The following is a 27,506-nucleotide window of genomic DNA, read 5'->3' on the forward strand; positions in this document are numbered from 1 at the left end:
TCTTCCAAAGTCAGCTGGAATTGGTTCTCTTTTACATAAGATATTCAAGATTTTCTACCTGACCACATTCCACTTCCTCAATATCCGAGTCAGATGGTCTATTATATCTGAGGAAAAACCTGAGGAGTAAGAAACACATTTAAAATGTTAAATATTGCTAATAGCACAGTAATTATGTGACTGATGAATACATGTATTACATGATTAAGAAGTTGTGAATTAAAAAGAAAAGATCCGACTAGAATACTGAATCAATAAAATATGTTACCTTACATCAAGGGTACTCATAGTACGGCCCGCAGGCCGCTGGCAGCCCGGCAAGCCTTCCCTGGCGGCCCGCGGACCTTTCAGACATCGTACCCGAGTTTTTTTTTTTTTTTTTAAAGGCTGCCTGCAACCAGAGCTCGACTCAGAGACTCTGCTGCCTGTGGGGGCCGGGCGATTTCCGCCGTAGTCAGAGTGGGGCTGCAGGGGCGCTGAGAGGTGAAAATAGCCTTATTGACATGCTAATGGTCATTTAAAGACCTGTGAAATGCTTGGGTGTGGCTGTGTGCGCGCGCCTGGAAGCTGTCACAGCCCGGGAGGGGGAGCGGGGGAGGGCACACAGGCAGGGTTAGTCCGACTCCTAGAGGTTATTTACTTTGCATTGAGCGCTATGCGAGAATTTCCCCTCCTATATAAGGCCCTCTCTCACAATACAGACTCCTAATCACTAGTCTTGTGTGTTACTTTAAATACTATTCTGCCTCTGTTGTAGTCCTTACAGCCCCCTGTTTCATTCTGTATACCCCAGGGTCGGGTCATGGCGTCCCGAAGAGTTCCTACATTGGGAGGTGGGCGCAGAGGCGCTGGTGAGAAGCGACGCTTGCTCAAAGAAAGAAATGTGCCAGTGGTGGTTTTCTTGCGCAGTCGGTGGGGGGCGAGAGGAGGTGGGGGAGGAAGGGTCATTCTCGCTTTAAGTGTCTTGGCATTTCCTGGCTCCTCTTATTTACTGGTTCTTCTCTTTCTTGCACAAGTGTGCAAGGTTGTCGGTTCCTGCAGTGTGATAATCTCCCCTGGCACTGAAGCTTTCACTGGATGGCCTGCAAGGTCTCCCCCCGGTCGTGCTACGGAGGTCGCTTTGTGTAGTGTTGGATCGCAGACCCGGCTTGTGTTGGCCAAGCAGCTGCATGCACGATGGACAGAGCCCTGGGAGCTCAGTGGGTGCCCAGGGAGATGGAGACAGAGGGAGAGATGGAGAGATGGAGACAGCGGGAGAGATGGAGAGATGGAGAGATGGAGACAGAGGGAGAGATGGAGAGATGGAGACAGCGGGAGAGATGGAGAGATGGAGACAGAGGGAGAGATGGAGAGATGGAGACAGAGGGAGGAGAGATGGAGACAGCGGGAGAGATGGAGAGATGGAGACAGAGGGAGAGATGGAGAGATGGAGACAGAGGGAGAGATGGAGAGATGGAGACAGCGGGAGAGATGGAGAAAGAGGGAGAGATGGAGAGATGGAGACAGCGGGAGAGATGAAGAAAGAGGGAGAGATGGAGAGATGGAGACAGAGGGAGAGATGGAGAAAGAGGGAGAGATGGAGAGATGGAGACAGAGGGAGAGATGGAGACAGAGGGAGAGATGGAGAGATGGAGACCGCGGGAGAGATGGAGAAAGAGGGAGAGATGGAGAGATGGAGAGATGGAGACAGAGGGAGAGATGGAGACAGCAGGAGAGATGGAGACAGAGGGAGAGATGGAGAGATGGAGACAGAGGGAGAGATGGAGAGATGGAGACAGCGGGAGAGATGGAGAAAGAGGGAGAGATGGAGAGATGGAGAGATGGAGACAGAGGGAGAGATGGAGAGATGGAGACAGCGGGAGAGATGGAGAGATGGAGACAGAGGGAGAGATGGAGAGATGGAGACAGAGGGAGAGATGGAGAGATGGAGACAGCGGGAGAGATGGAGAAAGAGGGAGAGATGGAGAGATGGAGACAGAGGGAGAGATGGAGAGATGGAGACAGCGGGAGAGATGGAGAGATGGAGACAGAGGGAGAGATGGAGAGATGGAGACAGAGGGAGAAATGGAGAGATGGAGACAGCGGGAGAGATGGAGAGATGGAGACAGAGGGAGAGATGGAGAGATGGAGACAGAGGGAGAGATGGAGAGATGGAGACAGAGGGAGAGATGGAGAAAGAGGGAGAGATGGAGAGATGGAGACAGAGGGAGAGATGGAGACAGAGGGAGAGATGTAGAGATGGAGAGATAGAGGGAGAGATGGAGAGATGGAGACAGAGGGAGAGATGGAGACAGAGGGAGAGATGGAGAGATGGAGACAGAGGGAGAGATGGAGAGATGGAGACAGAGGGAGAAATGGAGAGATGGAGACAGCGGGAGAGATGGAGAGATGGAGACAGGGGGAGAGATGGAGAGATGGAGACAGCAGGAGAGATGGAGAGATGGAGACAGAGGGAGAGATGGAGAAAGAGGGAGAGATGGAGAGATGGAGAGATGAAGACAGAGGGAGAGATGGAGACAGCGGGAGAGATGGAGAGATGGAGACAGAGGGAGAGATGGAGAGATGGAGACAGAGGGAGAGATGGAGAAAGAGGGAGAGATGGAGAGATGGAGACAGAGGGAGAGATGGAGAGATGGAGACAGCGGGAGAGATGGAGAAAGAGGGAGAGATGGAGAGATGGAAACAGGGAGAGATGGAGAGATGGAGACAGCGGGAGAGATGGAGAAAGAGGGAGAGATGGAGAGATGGAGACAGAGGGAGACATGGAGAGATGGAGACAGCGGGAGAGATGGAGAGATGGAGACAGAGGGAGAGATGGAGACAGCGGGAGAGATGGAGAGATGGAGACAGAGGGAGAGATGGAGAAAGAAGGAGAGATGGAGAGATGGAGACAGAGGGAGAGATGGAGAGATGGAGAGATGGAGACAGCGGGAGAGATGGAGACAGAGGGAGAGATGGAGAGATGGAGACAGAGGGAGAGATGGAGAAAGATGGAGAGATGGAGAGATGGAGACAGAGGGAAAGATGGAGAGATGGAGATAGCGGGAGAGATGGAGAAAGAGGGAGAGATGGAGAGATGGAGAGATGGAGAGATGGAGAGATGGAGACAGAGGGAGAGATGGAGAGATGGAGACAGTGGGAGAGATGGAGAGATGGAGACAGAGGGATAGATGGAGAGATGGAGACAGAGGGAGAGGCGGAGAGATGGAGACATGGAGAGATGGAGACAGGGAGAGATGGAGACAGGGAGAGAGGGAGACAGGGAGAGGGAGAGGGAGAGGGAGAGAGAGGGGGAGGGAGAGAGAGGGAGGGAGAGAGGGAGAGAGAGAGAGAGAGAGAGGGAGAAGGGGAGAGGGGGAGAGGGAGAGAGATGTGTTTCTATGCCGGGTCTGGTGGCTCAGTGGACGAAGGCGTCCGCTGCAGGGACCTATGATCAACCTCATGGTCACAGTTTTTTTTGTTGCTCTAGCCCCGCCCGTGCCCCACTGACCCCGCCCCCACCGGTGTGGCACTTGGACACAAACCACACTGTAAATTTGGCCCCCGAGAGAAAGTTTGTGAGTACCCATGCCTTACATTATGAAATAAGACCAGACACCTGAACAATTGCAAAGACACAGTGAATATCTCTGCTATATTAAAAACTTTCAACCTCTGATATGAAATGCAAAAGGATTTGTTGAATTCTCCACTGGTCATGTTTCATGGTAATGAAGGAACACTATTTCAGATGATGCTATTTTTTATGTATTTTCGTAGAGAGATTTACACTTATTTGCACAGGTGCCATAGTTACTCACCTAGGAATTCAGGTCTCACTAAAACCTTGATTTGTTACTGTACATGTGAAATGTAGAAATCTAAAAGTATTGGATTAATCTTATGGTAACATACCCAGGGAAGGGAAAACTGTATCTCTTTTGCGTTAAGAAAAATAATAGACAAATTGTTAATAGTATTTACACCCATGTAACATATTGCTTATTTTAAAACAGGCTGTCATGGTTGATTATATAGCAAGGCTACACCAGGCACCTGCTGTGGGAGGCACTATTGTATGGCATCAAGTGTGGGCCACTATGCCTAAGGAGGGGGCAACAACATCTCTCCTTGGTAAAGGCAGCAAATAGCCTTACACCAGTTTGTATGCATTGGGTTACATTTCTATGCAGGAAAAGAAAAAAAGCGTTAGATTTAATCATAGATCCATTTAATTTGAAACAATTAAGCCACATACAAACAAAGGTAATATTTGATTGAACTAATGCTTCCTAGATTCTTACATGGGTTCTTGTTTTAGGCATCTGTAATGCACCTTCAACGGTCAAACAAAATGACTCTTCACAATCACATCAGTCAAGTTCTTTTCTAAACTTCGGTAAGTTCAATTCATTTATTTATTTAGTTTATTATTCTTTTTTATAAGAACACACTTTAAACTCATCTAATTTAACTGAAAGCTGGAAGTATAAGATGGAATTGTTATGTTGGTTAAAGCATAGTTGCCGACTGTTCCATTTTTGCTGGCACAGTCCCGGCAAGTTGGAGACTGTCCTGGGTAATATTGTTGAAGAAATTGTTCGTCTTTATTACACACAGGTACTCCAACAAGAACTCTCTATCTGCAGCAGCCATGTGCTGCAACGTGTCCAGGGAATTATTTTTCAAATGTGGTTAATGCCATGTAGTAAAGGCCTACTAGCATTTGAGCACTCAGTCTAATAATTCTCTTGGTCGGCATGATTCATATTTGTTGACATTTCTTCAGTGTGCTCTTTGCATTCTATGGGTAACTAGCATTTGCAAAGCTAATAGCTTTGACTCACATTTTCAGTTATAAGCCAGTCATATTAGGATTGGAAAGGCTTGTTTTCATTAGATTGGCAGAGTTGGACATGGTTTTTGTGGGCGGAAAAGCAGCGAGATAAACCAGTACGTAACTTTACTGTGATGTATGTTTTAGTCAAGGTAGGTTTAAGTAGTTGAAGGATACTCAATCCTGCTTGTGACATAAGGTCAACATTATCCAGTTGTTCTGATATGTCACATACCTTACAAACCTTTATATAATATAACAGAATCACTGAAAAACGTGGAAAAAACTCTGGTATCACATACTGAAAAGTAAAAGACTTGCATTGCATAAATAAACTGAGCAACAAGACAGCTCCTATGTACTCTCCCAAAGCAATAGTTACTAGTCAAGGCACATCAAGGCAACATTATTTTTCAATAGTTACAGGAAAAGGCACATCGAGGCCTCATTATGTTAAAGCAGAGAAACACAGGAAAGGACCTTCTACAAAAAGATCATGTCTCAACAAATATCTTCTTCCTATTTTTCAGACAGTTAATCGGTCCTCCAGTGCATTCTAAATAGGTGCGCTCTAAAAGGTAATGACCACTTACTACTTTCCACTGCTAGCTGTTGCCTCACCTTTGGTTATGCTGTACACTATGGAAGTCTTGTGTGCACTAAAGCACAACTCACTCTAGCCTGGAAGAGAGGGAGTATTAATGTTGAGTAGCGGCAGTGGCTGACACATCATGGATCTTGTATGACGACCACAGGACTGCATTGGGAAAAATTTCTCCCAAGCATTATGCTGATGCCGAGCCAGTACATGTACCAACTGCAGGGGGTTGGAATGGATTAGAAAGCTTGTCTTCCAAGTCTTCCGGCTAGTGTGGGAGCCACTAAGAGTACAGAGTATTGGAAGGTTGGTGTTACAAGTTGAATACCAACATTCCATTGTTCTGGAATAATTTGAAGGATAATATCAGCTGTAAAGAAAGCTTACCTCACAAACCTTGATGTGTCTATGGACCACAATATCTAAAGTGTGTGTCAAACCTCTCTGCAGGTAAAGAGTGAAGAAGCAGATTGTCAGCTGACAGAAACAGTGTATTACTGCCAATTGACTCCAATGTGATACAACCTTGAGTTTGTTGGGTACTTAACTGAATATGTGCCTGCCTTAGATGTGCGCATTCTAATTGTTAATCTATAGTCTTATTTGCTGGACACAATATCGGTTGGATGCTTGCAAGGACTAGACTGTCAACAGATGAGCATTGTTTTCAGGGAACATGGCGCCCATCGTATATGTATTTTGGGAGAACTTGAGTGCCACCCAGAGTGTGGAGCGTGATAACATATTAGCAGCACCCAATCCAACAGCAATTATACGAGTAATCCAACCCCTGTTCGGACAATAGTGCTGCTGTGTTCCATTACGGGTATCCTTCTAGCTTTCAGCAACTGCGCTAATGCAGAACTTCCTCCTAAACCACTCCCACAGAAACATCAAAGCTAATGCTGGCAGAAGCAGGCTGACACAAACAAGCCAATGATTGAAGGTGCTGACCTAAAGCGGCTCTCTGTATTTTAGTTGATGAATTGTGCAAAGATAAGCTCTGGCCGACAGCTGAAACTGATCATAGCCAGACCTAAAAATCAAGGGGCCATAGCAGGTGTGCCATAATTTTCACCACATTTTCTAAAATGCTTAATGAGATTTTATTACAGGAACCACATGAGTAGAGAAGGTGAAACAGTGAGGATCCTTCAGAACAATCACCTTGAACCATGGCAGAAAAGCAACACATTTTTCCTGTGGATATCGGATCACTCCCCACTTGGTTACCAGATATTAGATAATGGTTGCTACTTTTCTCAAACAATAGGTACAGGTGTCCCAGAACACCCTTCCTGAATGCCTTAGTCCCAGAGATTCCAGAGGATTAAAAGACGTAATAATGATTAGTAACACTGCTAACTGTAAGAAAACGCACAGCATAAAGTGATCTTATGATGAAGCCTAGAATCACAGGTGAGCCTAAAGACCTCATCCTTGTCAATCCTAGAACTAGTACACCTTTAAGTAGTCAATCCACTGACCCAGCAGGCCATCTGTGGCTCAAATTATTTTCATTATTTGTTATTATTTCGTGCCATTGATGCCCTCTCCAGCATTGTGTAACAATCGAGAACTAATTGCCTCACGCTGAGAATCTTGTTAAGTTGCTTAACGGAGGTTCCATGTGCACTGCTGACGTTCCATGAGGCTCGGTCTGCTGAGAGCAGCAGTTGATGAGAGCTTCCTTGGACTTGCAAGCTCTGGACGTGGTGATCCAGCGGCCTATAGAAAATATATCATAAACAACGCTACCCAACTTCATAACCTATAAACAAAATTCTACACTAAATTATGGACCCATTTATAAACATGATATATTTGGGCCTACTGAATCTGGTGGTCAGATTAAATCTATATACCCCTTATTTACAAACTATATACAATTTTATACATCTGCGGAAAGAATGTTGTCATTATAACAAATCCTAACTATTTAAACGACCACCATTGGCGACGTGATCTAGCTAATAGTAACCTGCACTTCTGAATAATCAAGACCAGCTTGTTTGTCAAAAGTAAGATTTTATTTACTAAATTATGGTATTTCAAATAGTAGTTTTATAAACGTAATTTTATTAGCATTAAAGTAAGTAAATTGAAAAGAATCATGAGAAAAAATACAGTTTAAGTAAGTGAATCAAAGTTTAAGTAAGAATTTTAAAGTTTAGCATTTCTAAAGCCTAAGTCCCTAGCTAAGCTAGATAAATGGAAAATAAAGTAAAGTTCTTTGAGGTTTCTTACGTGCTCCCAGCAAAGTCCAGCAGCACTTCACCCTCATCGGAAAGTCAGAAAGCAGCAGCCAGCCCATCCCTAAGGGCATGACTTTTTATACCTTTCTAAGCTAACTAATCTAAGCGAAGGAAAGTTTTCATAAATCCACGATGTCCCATTGGTTGAGAGTGACAAGTGACATGTCACCCACATTTCAAAACTTCCATTAGGTCACTATTTCTTAAGGACCATTGTCTTTTCCGAATGCAACCAGGAGCTTCCTTGGTTTGCAACATTTGTAAATTAATGTTCTCGCAGCGTTCATTTCACTTCCGCGGGTGCCAAGTTAGAGCTGACAAAATTGTCCTTTATCACTGGTTTCCGACCTTGGCCACGTCCGACAGAATGATGACAGCATGTCAGATTTGCTTAGTGAATGCAGCTTTGACGAACACTTTTTCAGAATGGGCATCTCGTGACTTTTGCAGAAGTAAAATTCAGTTTTAGCAAACTCGAGCAAACTAGGCCCAAAAGCAGGCAACTTATGCTTTCTAGTAATAAACAAACACAAGAAAAGTATTAATGTAAGAAATAATGTTGATTATGTATCCACCCTAGGTTTACTAATTAATTAACCCTCCCGATTAGTCTAATGTTACCTAGCAAATGCAAACAAATAAAGCAGCGTTTATATCTACCAGTCTTCATGAATCCATGAAACTTATGTGCACCTAGAATAGTAGAAATGACATCACATAGACAAGGAAAAGCAAAATAAGCACATGCTTCTTTTAGGTTTGCTGCAGTTAGTAATGACAAAAACGAAAACAACAAATTATTTTATTATTTTGCACAAACAAAAAGATGCAACACTTATGCACGTTTATGAGCACACATGTTAGTCCCCCCATGTGTAAAGTTTAATCTAGATTGAATTAGCACGATACATCACAAATCATTAATTTTATTATTCATGTTATGGAAATGTGACTTCGCGAGTTTAAACAAAATTCTGTTTTCTATCTCGCTCCATCAACTCCCTCATCTGGTGATTAACAAATCACCACACCACCACCCAAAATTTGGTAATTTAAACTTCCGAGAAAGTGATTCAAATTCATTTGTGTCAGTAATCCTAAAAACCAGTGTCTGCATAACCCTCGGAATTTGCAAAACGTTCTCTGTGTAACTCTTGTAACTCAATTTCCTTTTCTTCTTCTTTTCTAAGTTTATAGATCCTTCTCTTTTCTTTCAACTGCTTCTTTCTTTTATGCAACAAACAACCTATTTTGGTCAAAATAAAAATGAATACTATTATAATCAAAGGTGCCAAAATCTTGCCAAGAATTGAACTTCCAATGTCATGAAACCAATTTCTAATTGCTTGGAATCTTTTTGAAAGTTTTTCTGTGAAATCATCTTCTTCTAAAGGAATTATCTCTGAATGCATCTGTGTAATGTTCTTAATGTACATCTCAATATTCTTACTTTCATCAGGTATATATGTGCAACAATGTTGTACATGTAAAATGCCACAGACTCCTCCCTCTTTTGCTAGGAGTATGTCTAAAGCAAGGCGATCTTGAATCACCATGGATCTGATTGCAACTACTTCAACATTCACTAATTGGAATCCATCAGCTGTGTCTGTTGATAATCTATCAACAATTGTGGACAATTTTCTGATTCTCCCTGCATTTAGGGTTATACCAACAAAAGGTATCACTGCTTGAAAAATATCCCCCAGAACTTCTGTGAAAGTTTCTCTTTTGACTCTATTTACATAATTATGAATTTTAAACAATCCTTCTGAATCTCTGTCAACATGAAACACTTTAGGAAAAACAATTCCCACATAACAAGTTCCATACCAGTGGTCTGGAAGGTTGTAGTAGGCCTTGTCACCACAAACAAAATAAATCCCAGGAAAGATTGGATCCTTTCCACCTTTAAATCCCCAACCTCCCAGAATCTGATAAGTATCTTCACAGTTACTTGCACCTACGAAATAATTATCAAAAAGTGTATTATCTCTTCTAATGCAAAGCTTTCCACTAACTGGTTTGTCTATGTGAATTGCAACATTTTCAAGCATTTTGCCATTTAATTTCTCATCTTCTTTCTGCCAGAATTTTGACTTAGTCTGCTTGACTAATTCATTCCTTTTGTAAATTGCTCTCCTCTCCTCAACCATATTCAAAAATTTCTTTCCCTCAGCACTTAATTTGCAGGTTAGATTATTCTTGTAAGCATACTCATAAGTGAGTTCATTAGTAACAAGGAAAAATTCCCTCATCTGTTTAGCTTTCTTATGCTTATTTAAAGCACCCTCAATCTTTATATTTGCAAAAATCTCGTCAAAATCTGAATAATAATATTCTAAGCGTCCAGTCTGATAAAATAAGCTAGCTAACACACTACATGTTACACCATATGTAAGAGGAAGCATATTGTATGTTACTCCCTCAGAAACAGAAGCAGGTAACTTGACGCAGACGTAGCAGTCTTTTGCATCCATTACCTTGACATATTCACTTAAAAGCTTTGTGAATGTATTGCTTGAAAAATCACTAATAGATTTATCCTGATGAATGCTAGGTTGATGATTAATAACTTTTGCAGATGCACTATGTTTAGTTTGACTAACCAAAGCTTTGCTTGTCATATTAACTTTGTGTAATTCTCTGTTCATCTCTAAAGGGATAATTACAGCTAAAACTAACCAGAGCAGAATTAAAATGAGCAGACACACCAGAGTCATCTTACAGCATCTCTTAAAAACAGAACACCTTGAAGTGCTCTCCTTAACATAAGGCATTTTTGGTTTGTTTTGCCTCAAAAAATAAAACAAATTTTTTTTTAAAAATCTAAAATTATATTTACACCCCCCTTTTTAAAATTTTTTTTTTTTTTTTTTTTAAACCTTAAACAAGATTTCTTCGACCTTATGTCATACATAAGTTTTCTTCAACTAAACATTTTTCTTCGACCTTGTGTCAACTAACAAAGTTTCTTCAGCCTTTTGCCAAATTAAAATTTCTGTATTTCAATCATTGTCACTAATTTCCTTGATTTCGTTTTCTTCTTCACTACTACCATAAATATCAATAACAGGTGGAATTACTAAATAAGTCCACTCAGGAGACTTGTATTTCTGGTTTGGTCTTACTATTCTTTTTCCTTTTCTCGACACCACTTCAATTTTCCTTCCAACTCCAACTTCTTTTCCAGGACTCTTTTGACTACTGATTTCTTCAACTTGCTCTTTAGGTTTCTTGATCAATCTGACTCTCAATCTTCCACCAGGCCAGTAGTCTGCTTTTCTCAAGTATTTCTTCTTTGGTTCAGAAGCATTTGATTCTGACTTCCAAGTCCTTTTCTTTCTGTTTTCACTTTCACCATCCACGTCACTTTCTTCAGTTTCGTAGTCTGAAATTTCAATTGACTCAGGAACTTCTCTATTCGGCAGTTTTACTCCTTCAGGAACACCACTTTGTTTTCCAACACTGGTACTTGGTAATTCTTCTTCTTCCTCTTCTTCAATTACCTCCAACTTCCCAGATTTTGGATTTCTGTTCCTTACTCCAGAGCTTGTTTTCTGCTTTTCGATACTCTCCTGGTCTGAAACTTCCTTTTGTTCTGTTTCTCTGTCTTCAACGGAGACAACCGAATCCTCAGTTATCTGCTGCTAGTCAAATGCTGAGTTTTACCTCTTGTCAGCAATATTTCAACTGAATGAGGCACAAAAACTTTCACAGGAAATCCCATAATTATTCCCTCACTTTGTTCAAGACTGACACTTGTAGCTGCAACTGCTTTCAAGCAACCTGGTAATGCTTTTGCAATGGGATCAAGAACTGCAGAGAAGTATGCAATAGGTTTCTTTAGATTTCCATGTCTCTGAATTAACACAGATAATGCACATCCTTCTCTCTCACTGCAATATAATTCAAAATCTTTCTCATAATTTGGCATACCTAAAGCAGGAGCTTGGCATAAGCTCTTTTTCAGGTTCTCAAAAGATTCCATCTCAGCTTCGTTGAGAATAATTGGATCTTTTATATCAGACTTTGTCAGTCTCTGTAGTGGTTTTGCAATTACTGAAAATCCACTTATCCATTGTCGACAGTAACCAACCATTCCCAAGAACATTCTGACCGCTTGAATCATTTTAATTCTCTCAACTGTCACTTGCCTTTTTCCCTTTGCAATTCTGTGACCAAGATATTTTACTTCTTGCTTACAAAACTGTAATTTTGCTGGAGACACTTTATGTCCCTCTTCTGCAAGGCGATTCAACAGTATTATTGTATCTGTCACACAATTTTCTCTTGTTTTTGCAGCTATCAACAAGTCGTCAATATACTGCACCAACGTAGACCTACCAGGTAAGTCTAGGTTTTCTAAAGATCTTTTTAACAATTCATTGAAGATCGAAGGACTCTCTGTATATCCCTGAGGGATTCTACACCATCCGAGGGTCCTACCTTGGAATCTGAAAGCGAAGATTTCATAACTATCTGGATGTAAAGGAACCGTAAAAAATGCATTGCAAAGATCGATGACAGTGTACCATTCAGCATCATGTGGAATCTGATACAAAATTACTGCTGGATTTGGAACCACAGGACAACATGGAACGACAATTTGATTAATCTTTCTCAAATCTTGTACGATCCTAAATGTTCCATTTGACTTTTTAACTCCCATAATTGGTGAATTACAAGGACTACTCTCCATTTCTTTTAATACACCTTGTTTGATGAATTTTTCAATTATAGGCATAACACCTTCAATTGTTTCTGCTTTCATTTTATACTGTGGAATGTTAGGGAATTCTATTCCCTGTTTCAATGTAATTTTTACTGGATCTACGTTTTTCATCAGACCCATCTCATTCCCAGTAAAATCCCATATTTCAGATTTCACTGTTTCCTTGAGCTCTTCAGGCAAATCTTTCTTTTCCAATGCAGGAAACAATTTTGTTTCTTCTGCTTCCATCATCATCATTGTCATCCTGTACAAACCATCTTCCTCCATTGTTTGTAACTCAACCCCATCAGGAGAACAATATATTCTGCAATTCATTTTACACAGAATGTCTCTGCCTAATAGATTCACTGGACTACTATTACAAACCACAAATCTGTGTTTGTCTCTGTAATTTCCAATTTCAACTGGAACTGGATCAGTTAAGTCAGTTTTAATTTGCTGATTACTTACTCCAACAACTTGGATGGTATCCCCAGAGAGAGGTAGGTTTTCAATTTCCACTGATCTAACAGTAGAACGGGTAGCACCAGTGTCCACTAGAAAAGTAATGTCTACATCATTAACTTTCCCGTTTACAAATGGACCAGACTGGTCAACCTCAAGAGTGGCTCCAACAACACACTCTTCCTCCTCTCCCGGGCACCGTCAGCAATAATCATCAGAATCACTGTCTTGACTTTCTGTTAACAAAAATTGTTGTGAAGCATTTTGCATTTGCACTCTTTGCTGCTTTTGCTGTTTTTGCGGTTTTATTACCTGTTCATTTCCCTGAAATCCCACGTTTGGATTATATTTTTGAACTCCCCCACAATTCGGAAAAGGTGGTTGTGGCACTTGATCCTGACGGTTATTCACCTGTTGCTGCAACTGTCGCTGAATGTTTAATTCGTTTAACCCCTGTTGCATCTGTAGCTGTTGCTGCAGGTCAACACCATTCTGCATCTGTGGATTCAATAGGGATTCTTTAAATTTTTAGGAGGTTTAGGACACTCGTCTCTCCAATGTCCAAATTCGCCACAATTAAAACAAGGTAATCTTTGTTTCATCTCCTCAATTTTTGGACTAAATTTCCTCGGAAAAATATTACCTTTAAGCTTTCCTTGTAACTGGTTCGTATTTCCAGTTTGAACAAAATTTGTGTTCTTATTACCCATGCTGGCAATTTGTTGCTCAGCCACTTTTACCTGAGCCCACATGGCTTTCTCTTTGAGCTTCTTTTGTCTCACCTCCAACTCATCACTGCAATACTTAGCTTTCCTCAGAATATCATCCACAGAAAGTGATTGCCATCCTACTATGCTATTCCTGATCATGTCTGCAATTTCAGGTTTTAGTCCATAAACAAATCTATAGACAAAATGACTCATATCTTTTTCATCCAGCTTTTCATAGCCACTGTATTGTTTAAAAATTAACAGTAGTCTCTCATAAAAAGAATGAACTGATTCTTTTGTTTCCTGATTTGTTCTTTCTATTTTAACCCAATCAACTTCTTTGGGTGGAATTTTGTTTTTCATCCAAACAATCACTTTTTCATAAAAATCCATTACAAGAGGATTTGGAGCACCTGTTTCTTTGATTCGCTCAGGTTCTGTTTTTGGCCAACTTATTGATATTTTACATTCTGTCCAAAGATCTGATGGAACGACAATGTCGAAAAATCCATCTAAATCAATCCACAGAACTTTTGATACTTTGATAAATCTATCCACTTGTCTATACCACTCTACTGGTTTCTCCCTCAATTTCGGAAAGTCATTTGTAAACAACAGTATGTCCTGTCTCGACCAAGGGACATGAACATATCCTCCACCTGCAATCTCTCTCATTGGAAATTGTTTTGACAATTTTTCCAATCTTTCATCTTCCTTCTTTTTCGTCCATTTCACTCTCCACTTATTGAGTTCTCCCAGCTTTTTGATGTAAACAATCAAATCTTTTATATGTAGTATTCTTCCCATTGAGTTCAAACTCTCAATGTCACTTTCTGAAAAGTCTAGTCTGTAATGCTTTGCAAAATTCTTTTGTTTACTCACATCAATTTCAAGTTCCGCTGCTAGATCCTCTAATTGATCATATTTATTCTTTGTTTTCCACTGAATACTTTTGCAAATGAATAGTAGTTCATCATCTCGATAGTAATTTAAACTATCTGGACCAATTGTTCCAATTATTAATTCTTCAATATTTGCTTTTAATTTGGCCACATCAAGTTTTGGTGTGGTCACCCTGACTTCAGGACTCCCTACATCTGATATAGCACCCATTGGTGTTTTTGGAGATAAATCCTCATTAAAGGTTAAATCTGGCATTCTTGATTTCGAAGAGTTTATTTCAGATATGTCTGAATAAAATTTTTCAGCAACCCTTTGAATTTCTGCATTTAAAGGAATAGTTAACCCTGTCTTGTTTGATTCTCTTTGGTCAAATACAGGCTGAACAGGACCAATTGTTACTGGAACTGTCACAGCTTCCATGCCTTTTGTCATTCTTCTAATTAATTCTTCCTTAGATCTTAAATATTCAGCAGAATCAACAGCTTCAACATTTCTTGTCTCTCTTGTATAATCTTTTGGAGCTTCTCTTGCTCTTGGAGTCATTGAAAAATGTCTACCTTCATTCCGAACATTATCAAATTCTGCCCTTCTAGGAGTTTCAATAATTTCACAATTATTTGGATAAAGTTTAGGAGTTTCATTAATTGGAGGTGCACTCGGTGAAGTTTCTGTAGAAACTACCGGAGTAGACCATGATCTAGGAGGTCTCAAAGGCTGATTCTTTCTAGCTGTAGTGTATATTTCTTCCATAACTGCATCTTCAGATTCACTTTCTATAGATTTCCCAGCAGGAGTACCCATTACCATTTCCTGAATTAAATATAATCCTTCACTCATGTTTCCCTGCCTCCACATTCTCAACCTGTCTTCATGAGTATCTCTTCTCCAAGCTGGAGATTTAGAAGGCCTTTTAATTCCACTAGCTTCTCTTTGTAACTGATACATCTCATCTTCCCACTCAACTAAAGCTTCAAATTGAGTTGGTCTCGGTTTTGGAATAAGAGCATTCATTTTCTCTCTTAAATTTCTCAAGACCTTTACATTAAATGAACCATCATCAGGCCAAGTTAAAACACCATCGTTCTTTGTATAACGTTTCCAGCTATCAAACCATAAAACAGTATGATATCCATATTCACCTTCCATGTACGCTGCAGGTGTTTTATACTTATGAAGTAATTTACCACCTCGCGTTTCGATTTTCTTGTCAGGCGAAAATAAATTTTTAAATTTCTGAAATAATGTTGGCTTTTTCTCAACATGCTTAAAATGATAACTCATTTTTAAGAGTTAAATCTAATTCACAAAATTCGTTCGTAAAATATTTCCGGGATGTTCCGCAAAACAACCAATCCGTGCGCGAAACACACCAACAAGCCAATGACAGTTGAGCTACGTCAATTTTCTGCTCAACTAATAAAAATGGAGTTTTCCTGAAGAACCAATTAGCTTACAGGTCGTCGGAGACTCAGGAGCCAATCAGAGTACAGTCTGTGACGTAGGTCACCCAATCCCAGCGCGGCTCTGTGACGTACACAGTAGCTGCGGTTTCTCGTTTCTCACTCCTGGCGCTTACCCCTCCTTCACAAAATCTTTTCACAGCGCCATTTTAAGAACACTTTTCAGTGTAAATTAATTCTTAACAATGACAATAAGGACTCATCTGTTTGTTTCACTATTTAGGATAGTTTACATACATTCAAGTATCCACACTTCGGAAGAGTCGGCGCTATTCACACTAAGGATAATTTTCAATTGTCAGTAGAGTAACTCTTACCCCACCCTTCTAACACGTAAAATTATGAACTCGTTTTCCTCTGAACGCACCGCGAAGTGACAGTTCTAAGAGTTCCACTTGAACATAAATTACAAATCAAACTCGCACTTTCACACGGAAAATTCCCTAATTTCAAACACACATGAAATCCGTACAGGACTCTCACCTGTTTATAGAAATCATGCACCGTTAGCAAAATAACGACGTTATCCGTACAGGGCTCTCACCTGTTTTTAGATATAAAACATGTACCCCTACAGGACTCTAACCTGTTTATAGATAATCATGCACCGACGCTACTCTACCCTTCACTCAAGCTCGGATATAACTAATACTCTTATCACAGTGAGTTTTATGAAAGGCGCTTTGTCCCTATTCTCATGCTGCTCTAATTTCTTAGAGAACCCTCACTATACAAGATTCACACCTAGCCCTAACACTGTGCTGCACGGCGACAACACTATGGTACACGGCGATACCACTTGTGATACTCGGCGATATCACTGCAAACAGAACAGATGACTTGCGTGACTAATTTCTCGCCACACAATCTATACCGGTATAGCTTACAGATAGCACGAAAAACAAACTCAACATGTGTTAAAACATCGATCCTATTTCCATACCATAACACCTTAGTAACCCTTAGCAACCAACATATTACCTTGGTTACCCTTAGCAACCATCAATTTCTGCTACCAGAGAATTGATCCAGCGGCCTATAGAAAATATATCATAAACAACGCTACCCAACTGCATAACCTATAAGCAAAATTCTCCATTAAATTATGGACCCATTTATAAACATGATATATTTGGGCCTACTGAATCTGGTGGTCAAATTAAATCTATATACACCTTATTTACAAACTATATACAATTTTATACATCTGCGGAAAGAATGTTGTCATTATAACAAATCCTAACTATTTAAACGACCACCATTGGCGACGTGATCTAGCTAATAGTAACCTGCACTTCTGAATAATCAAGACCAGCTTGTTTGTCAAAAGTAAGATTTTATTTACTAAATGATGGTATTTCAAATAGTAGTTTTATAAACGTAATTTTATTAGCATTAAAGTAAGTAAATTGAAAAGAATCATGAGAAAAATACAGTTTAAGTAAGTGAATCAAAGTTTAAGTAAAAATTTTAAAGTTTAGCATTTCTAAAGCCTAAGTCCCTAGCTAAGCTAGATAAATGGAAAATAAAGTAAAGTTTTTTGAGGTTTCTTACGTGCTCCCCGCAAAGTCCAGCAGCACTTCACCCTCATCGGAAAGTCAGAAAGCAGCAGCCAGCCCATCCCTAAGGGCATGACTTTTTATACCTTTCTAAGCTAACTAATCTAAGCGAAGGAAAGTTTTCATAAATCCACGATGTCCCATTGGTTGAGAGTGACAAGTGACATGTCACCCACATTTCAAAACTTCCATTAGGTCACATTTCTTAAGGACCATTGTCTTTTCCGAATGCAACCAGGAGCTTCCTTGGTTTGCAACATTTGTAAATTAATGTTCTCGCAGCGTTCATTTCACTTCCGCGGGTGCCAAGTTAGAGCTGACAAAATTGTCCTTTATCACTGGTTTCCGACCTTGGCCACGTCCGACAGAATGATGACAGCATGTCAGATTTGCTTAGTGAATGCAGCTTTGACGAACACTTTTTCAGAATGGGCATCTCGTGACTTTTGCAGAAGTAAAATTCAGTTTTAGCAAACTCGAGCAAACTAGGCCCAAAAGCAGGCAACTTATGCTTTCTAGTAATAAACAAACACAAGAAAAGTATTAATGTAAGAAATAATGTTGATTATGTATCCACCCTAGGTTTACTAATTAATTAACCCTCCCGATTAGTCTAATGTTACCTAGCAAATGCAAACAAATAAAGCAGCGTTTATATCTACCAGTCTTCATGAATCCATGAAACTTATGTGCACCTAGAATAGTAGAAATGACATCACATAGACAAGGAAAAGCAAAATAAGCACATGCTTCTTTTAGGTTTGCTGCAGTTAGTAATGACAAAAACGAAAAGAACAAATTATTTTATTATTTTGCACAAACAAAAAGATGCAACACTTATGCACGTTTATGAGCACACATGTTAGTCCCCCCATGTGTAAAGTTTAATCTAGATTGAATTAGCACGATACATCACAAATCATTAATTTTATTATTCATGTTATGGAAATGTGACTTCGCGAGTTTAAACAAAATTCTTTTTTCTATCTCGCTCCATCAGTGGGCCCCAATGTTCTTCACAAATAAACTCAAGTTTCTTCCTCAATTTCTGTGTGTGTCCCTACTTCCACATTTGGCAGTGAGGGGCATTCACCATGGGAGTCCACGCTGCTGTTGCCTGCTTCTTTCTCACCCTCTCTATTTTCGGAGTGCATGGAGGTTTTTTGCAATATCAGCTGCTTTCCTTAGGCTCCATTTTACTTGGCTGCTTTCCTCCTCACCTTGCCTGATGTGAGAGGGTGCTGAATTGTTGTGGGGCCTCCCATACAATTTTGGAGAGCTGTGACAGCCCAGCGAACTGTACCTGGGAGTTGAGTTGCCTATTTGCCTACTACGTCTCACATTTCAAATCTATTGGTTCAGGCCTACGTATCACGTGATATGTAACAGAGCAGCCATTTTGGCTCAGGTTATTGCCATGAACGTACTTTCTTCATCACTATCTCTGTGGTGACCATCTTAGTTTGGGGTTCCCTATTGCTTTGCTTTTAAGCACATGAGATACCCCTCATTTTGCCAGCACCTACATTCAGACATGGATCTACTTGTCCTTCAGTAATCTTTCTCCTTGATTGCCAACTTTCTTCTCAATTACTGGACACTTCAGGTACTATTTGTTATTGTTACTTTATTCATTTACATTTCATAACTTTTTTTTACACTGCTGGGGCACTACATTTCTCTCCATCATCATGGCTACTCATCAGTATCCTGTTCGAATTGCTTCATTTTTTACAGAATTCAGGTACGCTGCCTATTTCCTTGAAACAGTGATTTCGCATCTTGAAAACCTATTAGTGCCCATTGACTCCGCAAAATTTGAACCAGCAAGAAAAGCAGCTTTATAATTTAGTCATTGGGGCTAAGAGGTGAAACAGGTGTTTGTTAATTTACATGTCTTGGCAGCACCTGGACGTGAAGGTGATACTTGGGATGACGACATTGAAGCAGTATCACACCTGCAAAATACCTTTTCTGAACAACCTTGTACTTCTTGAAAGGTTGTAGTTCTTCAGAAGGAAGAAATCGGCTGAAGAAAGCATTGAGGATGTTATTTCTGCTTTCAGGTTCTTGGCTTAAATAGTTCATATGTTAATGTTTATTTCTGTTTTGAAGAATAACCTATCAATGCCTTTTCTTTGAAAGACAAGTCCATTAGGAATGTGCCTAAAAAAGTCAACCTATTGTTTATAGATGTGGTCCAAAATCCTATTTTGGGAACTAAGTTTATTGTCCAGCTATGGACAAAAGTTGTAGCAGACGTAAAAAGGTTGGCCACATTCAAGCTGTTTGTAAGGGTGGTAACCCATCTTTTAAAATTAATATTGTGCATGTTGAAGTTTGATGATTGTACCAATGATTTATCCAAAATACTTCTTGCTGTTCACACTAGCTCTTGTTCAACTGATTGTGTCATTAACAGTGTGAGCAGTAATGTTAAAGGAACTTGGTGTGGGGTCTCATTGGTACAATCTACCTCAACCTGATGGCCGAATTGTGTGCCCCATCACAATGTTATCGGATGTTTGCTTTTATCAACACTGTACTAAGGATTTTCTTCTTCAGAAACCTGATGTGCACCCCAAGGCTTTTGGGGGACAAGACATTGCTGTGTTGGGGTGCTTTCTTGACTCTGTCACTTGTCTGGGGATAATTACAGATACCAAAGTGTATGTTGCATTGAAGGGTAGGAACTTGGTTGAGTGGCAAGATTTGGCAAAGTTGAGTCTGATATTGATTCTTAGCTTTGAAACACCAGTGGAGGCAGTTGCCATGTCTTTGGCCAAGTTTGAATTGAGGAAAATACCAGCTAATGCACCTCTTGCTCTTGTTGACACTCCACTTGAAGGGACCGAGGGACCTTTTTCTGCAACGGACTCTAGTTCAGTGGCAGTTATCACTGAAATTATAAAAAAATGTCCAGAAGTTTTTAGTAACAGCATTGGCTCCATCAAAAATTGTTTGCATAATATTAAGTTGAAATCCAGTGTAGTGCCAGTTGTTCACAAAGTCAAACCAATCCCGTTAAGTGATAGAGATGATCTCCAAAAAGGGGGAACATCGTTTACGACGCGGTTTTTACACCGCAGTGCCTTTACCCCGCAGCTATTACAATGCAAGTCGTTACTACGACTTGCGCTGGATGGCGCTGTGGGATAAGGAATCTTGCAATTTTATATTCCAACACCTTCCCTACTCTTATGGGGACTGGTGTTGGAATATAAAATTATAAGATTCCTAAATCCACGCCCTCCAACGCAAGTCGTTGTAACGACTTGCGTTGTAAGACTTGCGTGGTAAAGGAATGCGTTATAACAACGTACATCCCAAAAAAGTGTTACAGAAATTGGTGTCTGGAGGAGTCATTAAGGCAACAGAGTCAGCAGAATGGGTGAGCCTGATTGCTGTTGTGTAAAAGAAATTTGGAGAAATGCGTTTGTGTACAGATCTTCACACATTGAACAAGATGCATGAATTTTTGGCTAATTTGGACAAGCCAAATTCTTCTGATTATTGATTTGAGTTTGGCCTATCACCAGATTCCCTTGTGGAGGAGTTTCAGGGTCTGACCACTTGTGTGACACATTTTGGTGCAGTCAAATTTCTGCATCTCCCTTTTGGCCTAGCTTCTGCTACCAGTGTGTTTCAGAGATTCATGTACATTATACTGGAAGGAGTGTCTGGCATGTAGGCCTTCCAGGATGATGTTTTGATTTCTGCTGAAAATGTTCATTAACACAATGAAATGTTGGAAAGAGTCTTGCAAATGTTTAAGGATGCTGAGAAGTTATGAATGTAAATTCTTGGTATAAGAGCTGGATTATTTTGTTCATCACATTACTATTGAGGGAATTAAATGGAAGTTTTCTCTTGTGCAGGCTATAGTGTCTTGTGGGTTAAAATAAGACAGGACCCTTTTGGTTCTATAGAATAGTGATGTAAGTGCATGGGGATAGAATTCTGGATGTAGAACATTCAGTTAATGGTTACACGCTGAGATATAAAGATGTGTAATACCAACCTCCATGTGTGATGTGATCCTTTGCATGTACGTGAGCTGGGGAGGATACTACAACTGGTAACCAGATATGGGATTACGTTAAACACACAACCTGAAGAACCGAGAGTGCTCTCTCGGACAGTTTGCCGTGGGCCAGAATGCTACTTGTGCATGTCATGTGTGTTTCAGTCAAAGGGAAACTCAGAGGTTGGCATATGTGGAGTCAAAGTGCTACTCCAGCCACTGCAAGGTCTGTGAAGAAAGTGAAGGCCATATAGAAGGTTTGATTGTTGTCAGCTAGAAAGTTGCTGGTAAAGTCGAGACAAGAGATACTGTGCCATAGTGCGACACAGAGCCAGAAGTCATATAGAACATTAAAGCTAAAGGCAGTAACCACGAGGTACAGAGAAGTGCTAAAAGCAATGACAGTCACGTGCAAGGAAGCTCAAGCAGAGAAAATAGTCAGACACAGAATAGTGTTAAAGGCAGTGGAAACCATTTATAGAGAACATTGTGGTGCTTACTTAAATGAAAGATAGGTATGTCTGGTGTGGTGAGGCGTTAATAACACCGACCTATTCAGTTCAATGGTTAAGGGTAACATGAACCGCATTAACATCTGCCTTGAGGCCCTGGACCCAAACCCTGAGGCTATTACCGCCTTAACTAAACTCTGCAGATCCATTAAATCCCTGTTGTCCAAATCCACCTCCACAGTACAGTGTGAACCCAGATGGTTCAATCAGGAGTGCTCCATTGCCAACAGGATGCTCCGCAAAGCCTTATCTCAAAATCCCAGCTGTAACAAACTGGTTAAGTCCACAAGGCTGACATATAAGAGGGCTGTTGCTAATAGACAGGAACAGTTAAAAATGAGCACTGGGACGCGCTCATCGAGGCTGCCAGTCAAAACAATGAGAATGCATTTTGGACTGCCATTAAAGAGTTTAGATCAATGGGGCAACCACTAATTCCCATTAGCTGCAACATAATGACAGCTACTTGGGAAAGCCATTTTTCTGCTATCTATTTAGCGCCTGCCTCTGAACCCGATCTTTTTAACAACCTGGTATTATCTGGAATCCCAATATCAATAAATGAAGTCGAGGAGGCAATACGCCAGAGTGCGGGCGATAAAGCAATAAAGCCCCTGGCCCTGATGGGTTGCCCATCGATCTTATTAAATACAGACCAGAATTTTGGGCTCCATTGCTGTTAAATATTTTTAATGATTTAACGAATGCTCCATTGCCGGAGACGTGGTCTACTAGTACCATTGTCCCAATTTTTACAAAGGGTGATCGTACTCTACCTAGTTGCTATAGACCAATCTCCCTTATAGATAACACCCTTATAATTTTAGGCAAAAATGTTAACTTAGTCAGAGGACAATCATATTCTAGAACAATGCCAACTAGGTTTGAGGGGCAAAGTTGGCACAAATGAGCAATGTCTAAATCTCAATTTGATAATAGGAAAGTATACTATTGCACAGCACTCGCCACTTTATTTAGCTTTTATGGACCTAACCTCAGCTTTCGATTTTGTTAACAGATCCTGTTTATGGTCCATTCTTTTAGGATAGGGTCTGGATGAAGCACTCGTCCATTTTCTAGCCTATCTCCATACGGACCTCAAAGTGCGGATCAGAATTGGCCGCAAGGGTGAAGTGTCCAATGACATCAGTGTAGGTAGAGGGGTCAGACAAGGGTGTGTTCTGGCTCCCCTTCTTTTTATTATTTATATAAATAACTTACATAAGTCACTGACTACATTAACTAACGATGTGCCCAGAATAAAAGGCAAAACACACCCAGTGCTTTTATATGCAGATGATGCGGATTTAATTGGGCACACACCAAATGCACTACGCACTTTAGTCCGAGGATTCACAGATTTCATGACTGGATTAGATTTGTGTACACATTTTAAGAAATCCTTTATAATGCCTTGTGAGCCAAGAAAATATTGTTTAAATGTTATCACTGTGGGTGACCAAAAACTAAATTGCACTGTTACCTTCCCTTATTTGGGGATGGTCTTCGCTGCAAATGGTTCTTGGTGTGACCATATCAAATACGGCAAAAACTAGTTCTCGAAGGCCTTTAACTCAGTACTCAATCTTCCCAGGCCCAAAAGAATGGTGACAATTCCCTGCCGTTTTAAAGATTTTGAATAGCCAATGTGTACCAGTAGCTATCTACGGGGCTGAGGTATGGGGCATTATCAAATGCGTTAGCGTCCAATCTGAGGGAAATGTATTTTGCAGGAAACCTTTTGGAGCGCCAATCTCCACCCCACTGTACATATGCCACAGTGAATTAAAATTAGGATACATCGAAGACGTTATAAGGGCCCACCCTGCATTATTCTGGCTAGCGATTATGAAGAACCCTGAAGCTTCCATCAGAAGGGATATATTAGACAATTGTCTTCTCTGCAAGGAAGGGATGGATATCTCATGGATTGCTGGTGTAGTTAAGAATCTGAAAGCCTTAATCTGGGTAGACTGTTTTTAACCCAAACACAGCCGTAACTATGGATAAAAAAGTTTTAAAACAGCACTGTATGCACTTTATAGCACAGATAAGGAATCGAAGAAAACAACTGTTGCAAAATTCATGTCTATTGAGTACCCTGAGCATTGTCTTCCAAGCTACATTGCATTACCAATGTCTCAATGGGAAAGAGGTCTCCTATTCCGCCTACGAACAGGGTCTGTAAGATACCTGCTTTGTTTTCTATATGGGCATAATGCATATTTAGACACTTTGCCATGTCCGGGCGATGGGCACAGATGACAAACACTCTTACACTTTTTATTTTTTTGTAAATACTACATGAAATATGCACAATGGTTCTTTATCTCATATTTTAAAAATGTGTCTCCGATTAATTTATCTGATGCTCTTGATTGCATACTTAATTTGGACAATGCTGAACTGATCTTGCGTACAGGCGCCTTTTTGAGAGTAGCTACGGGTGCTCGGAAAACAATGTGTGATCCATGATGTTAATCGTATCTTGCTATTTATTATATGTATTTTATCTACGTTTAATGTATTTTGCCACCCTATGAACTTTGACATTGCTATTGCTGTATTTTTATTTGTATATGTCTACTGTTATGGATATGCTGTTATCCAAATAAAGTCTTTGAAAATGGAAATAGAAAGATAGTTATTATACCACAGTGTTTAGACAAAACAAACCTAGTAGAAGGCAAAGGGTTGTGAATACGGAGCCATGAAATCCTGAAGCAAACACCACAGAAGGTGCCGGGTGCGTTCAGCATGACTCAAAAGTCTTTAGGAAGTTGAAAGGCTCCAATGGCAGTACAAAAAGAAGCCATATAAATTCAGATTGGCCATAACGACCCTGAAGCAAGCATGTTGCAGGGACTTAGAGATTGCATGAATGGTGCAATTCCAGCTAGATACAGCCAAGAAACAAAATATTGGCGCAAGATGGACAGAATGAATTGAAAATTTTGATGATTTAATGGATGCACTGCAAGAAACAAATGACAAAAAGATCATTAAATATCTAAAAAATGTGGCTGGTGAAGGAGTAAAGGAAGTGATGAAGAAAATACCATAAGGGGGTGAAGTGACGTACCATCAAATCAAAGAGATGCTAAACACTGAATTCTATCCAATGACAAATTTCGATTACAGAAGATATATTTTCAGTCAAGAAAGACAGAAGTTGGTGAAACGATCAACAAATTTGTAGTAAGACTTGACATGTGTATTAAACATTGCAGATTCAATGAGTTTAGTGATGAAGAAGCTATTTGACTAAGAGTCATAGATGGTTGCCTTTCTTTTTTTTTTAGTTTAAGTTTATTCAGCAAAACCAATAAAATACAACGAAAAACAGCGCGCACATTAAAGTACATTACATGAAGGTAATAATTCATCAAGAAACATTCTATGAAAAAGGGGAGAAGGAAAAGAGAGGAGGGGGAGGCAGGAAGGGGAGAGGGGTAAGGGAAAGGAAAATATATATACTTTTATAATCTTAACATTATTATAATAATCTTAAAAGAAAAATAGCACATGGAATTAATTTCTGTATGCATAAATAACAATTTAAAAGGTAAAAAACAACAAGTTATATAATAAGGAAAAACATCAAAGGGAATATTAATGAAAACGTATTAAAACAGAGAGAAGACCACAAATATATCAAGGAGATTTCCGAACCTCATCAGAAATTTGGACTGATGGATCACTAGGTGAGGCAATATAGGTTTAGTATGTCGATATAGGGAGCCATAAAGGGTCTCTTTTAATGCACACAGAAATAGGGGAAATGTAATTGGTATCAAGTCTGTGATAAAAACAAACAGCATTCAGCCAGGCTCTAAAAGTGACTTTGTTGCCCTGTTTCCAATTATAAGTTATTAAGTGAAGAGCTATTGCCAATAACAAATCTACTAGTTTAAAATTAGAGGGAGATTGGGGCCAGTAAGGTGATAGAGAGCCTAGAAAAATGGTAGAAGGGAAGAAGGGAATTTTTGTTTTGAAAATGTTAATAATTTGAGACAAGACTAATTGCCAAAAGCGGTGTATGGGGGTACAGTCAAAAAGCATGTGTTTTAAATCAGCATTTGTTTAGGGGCAAGACCAACAAGTAGAAGTAGAGTTTTTAGAGAAGGAGGCTAATTTTGCAGGAGTATATAAAAGGCATTGATAAACGAAATAAAGGGTTTGAGAAGGTTTAGCAGCACTGGAAGTTTTATGAATTTTGAGCTACAATTTATCCCAAAAAGGGGTTGTCCTGAGATCTTTTTCCTAAGCCAATTCAGACTTTTTTTTTCCAACCAGAAGAAAGAGATAAGCATTTATATAGAGATGAAGCTGAGAAAGAAATAGATAGTAAGGGAAATAGCATGGAGCAGCTGGAGGAAGGAGAAGGCGTTGACGGTAAGGATCAAAGGTACTGGGAGAGTGAAGGATATAAAAGATCATATTGAGTTTTATAGGAAAATGGTAAAGAAAGTTGTGTTTGAAGATCCAAAAAGGAGAGGGGGATATTATTAAGTTATAGTTGTGAAATCCAAAGTAGTCCCTTAATTCTCCAGGATTTACAGTAAATGTGCCATTTTTAATGCTTAATAAATTTCTATGCCGAATGGGCTGTTGATCTAATGAAGAATATGAAGGATAAGAGGAGAATTTTACGAGTGTGAGAGATGACGAGTTCGAAAGGAAGAGATATTGTTGGTAAAAGCAAGAGATTCTTGAAAATTGAAAGGTGACATCAAATAGTTCTCTATAGTCAACCAGATGGGAGGGTGTACATACTGATCAAGAGAAAGCCAACATGAAGATTGTTTTAAAGAGAAGGCCAGCAATCAAAGCAGACGAATTGACAGCTTTGACAATTCGTCTGTTTACATTTCTGCCCTTTGCTGGTAGCTGCTTCACAGCCTCAAGTGCGCATGACAGAGACGGAGCACAGCGCAGGCAGGCGAGAGCAGCAGGAGTCCAGACTCCGACTGCACATCTGCGAGGGGCGCTTTTTATTTCAGCACCCCCACTCCATTGACATTACATTAAGCATGCTGTGCATGCCTAGTGTAGTGCAGGAGTCTGGAGATGGGATCCTGCTCGGGCAGTGATGCCCCATGTCCAGTCAAATGTTAGGATACCTAGTAGCCGCCCCCAGACATATGGAGCACGTGGCCTCTTCCTTCAGGGCCTGGAGCTGGTTTGCTGCAGCTATGTTCCTGCCGGAGTGGACAAGATGAAGTTAAGTTTTTTTCTCTAAGTTTGTGAAGGGGGAGTGTTTCTCTCCTTTCTTACCCACCCTCACAACTTCTCCGGCTGCTGCACCTGCACTGACCTTTCCTGTGCGTTTCTGTCTCTTCTTCCTCCTTGCACATCTTCCTGGAACGTTTGGTTTTTATTGCTTTCAGTGCTTTGCTCATGCAGATAATGCAATCCTGGGAGAAGGGAGTGTCTGCGGCTGAGATGGGAGTGACTTGAGTGTGCAGGTGACCCCAGAATGTTTGGGTC

At 40.2% G+C, this 27,506-nt stretch overlaps 1 protein-coding gene across 1 annotated transcript in view; it reads left to right on the top strand.

The window, feature by feature from the left end:
- PTPN22 (protein tyrosine phosphatase non-receptor type 22) overlaps positions 1 to 27,506 on the top strand; it is a 533,173-nt gene that overhangs the window by 469,377 nt on the left and 36,290 nt on the right. Inside the window, exon 22 of the mRNA XM_078644425.1 lies at positions 4,301 to 4,378. Within this exon, the coding sequence (XP_078500551.1) occupies positions 4,301 to 4,378 (78 nt within the window). The remainder of the gene's footprint in view (positions 1 to 4,300; positions 4,379 to 27,506) is intronic.

This window comes from Lissotriton helveticus, chromosome 5_1 (assembly GCF_964261635.1).
Source record: "Lissotriton helveticus chromosome 5_1, aLisHel1.1, whole genome shotgun sequence".
NCBI lineage: Eukaryota > Metazoa > Chordata > Amphibia > Caudata > Salamandridae > Lissotriton > Lissotriton helveticus.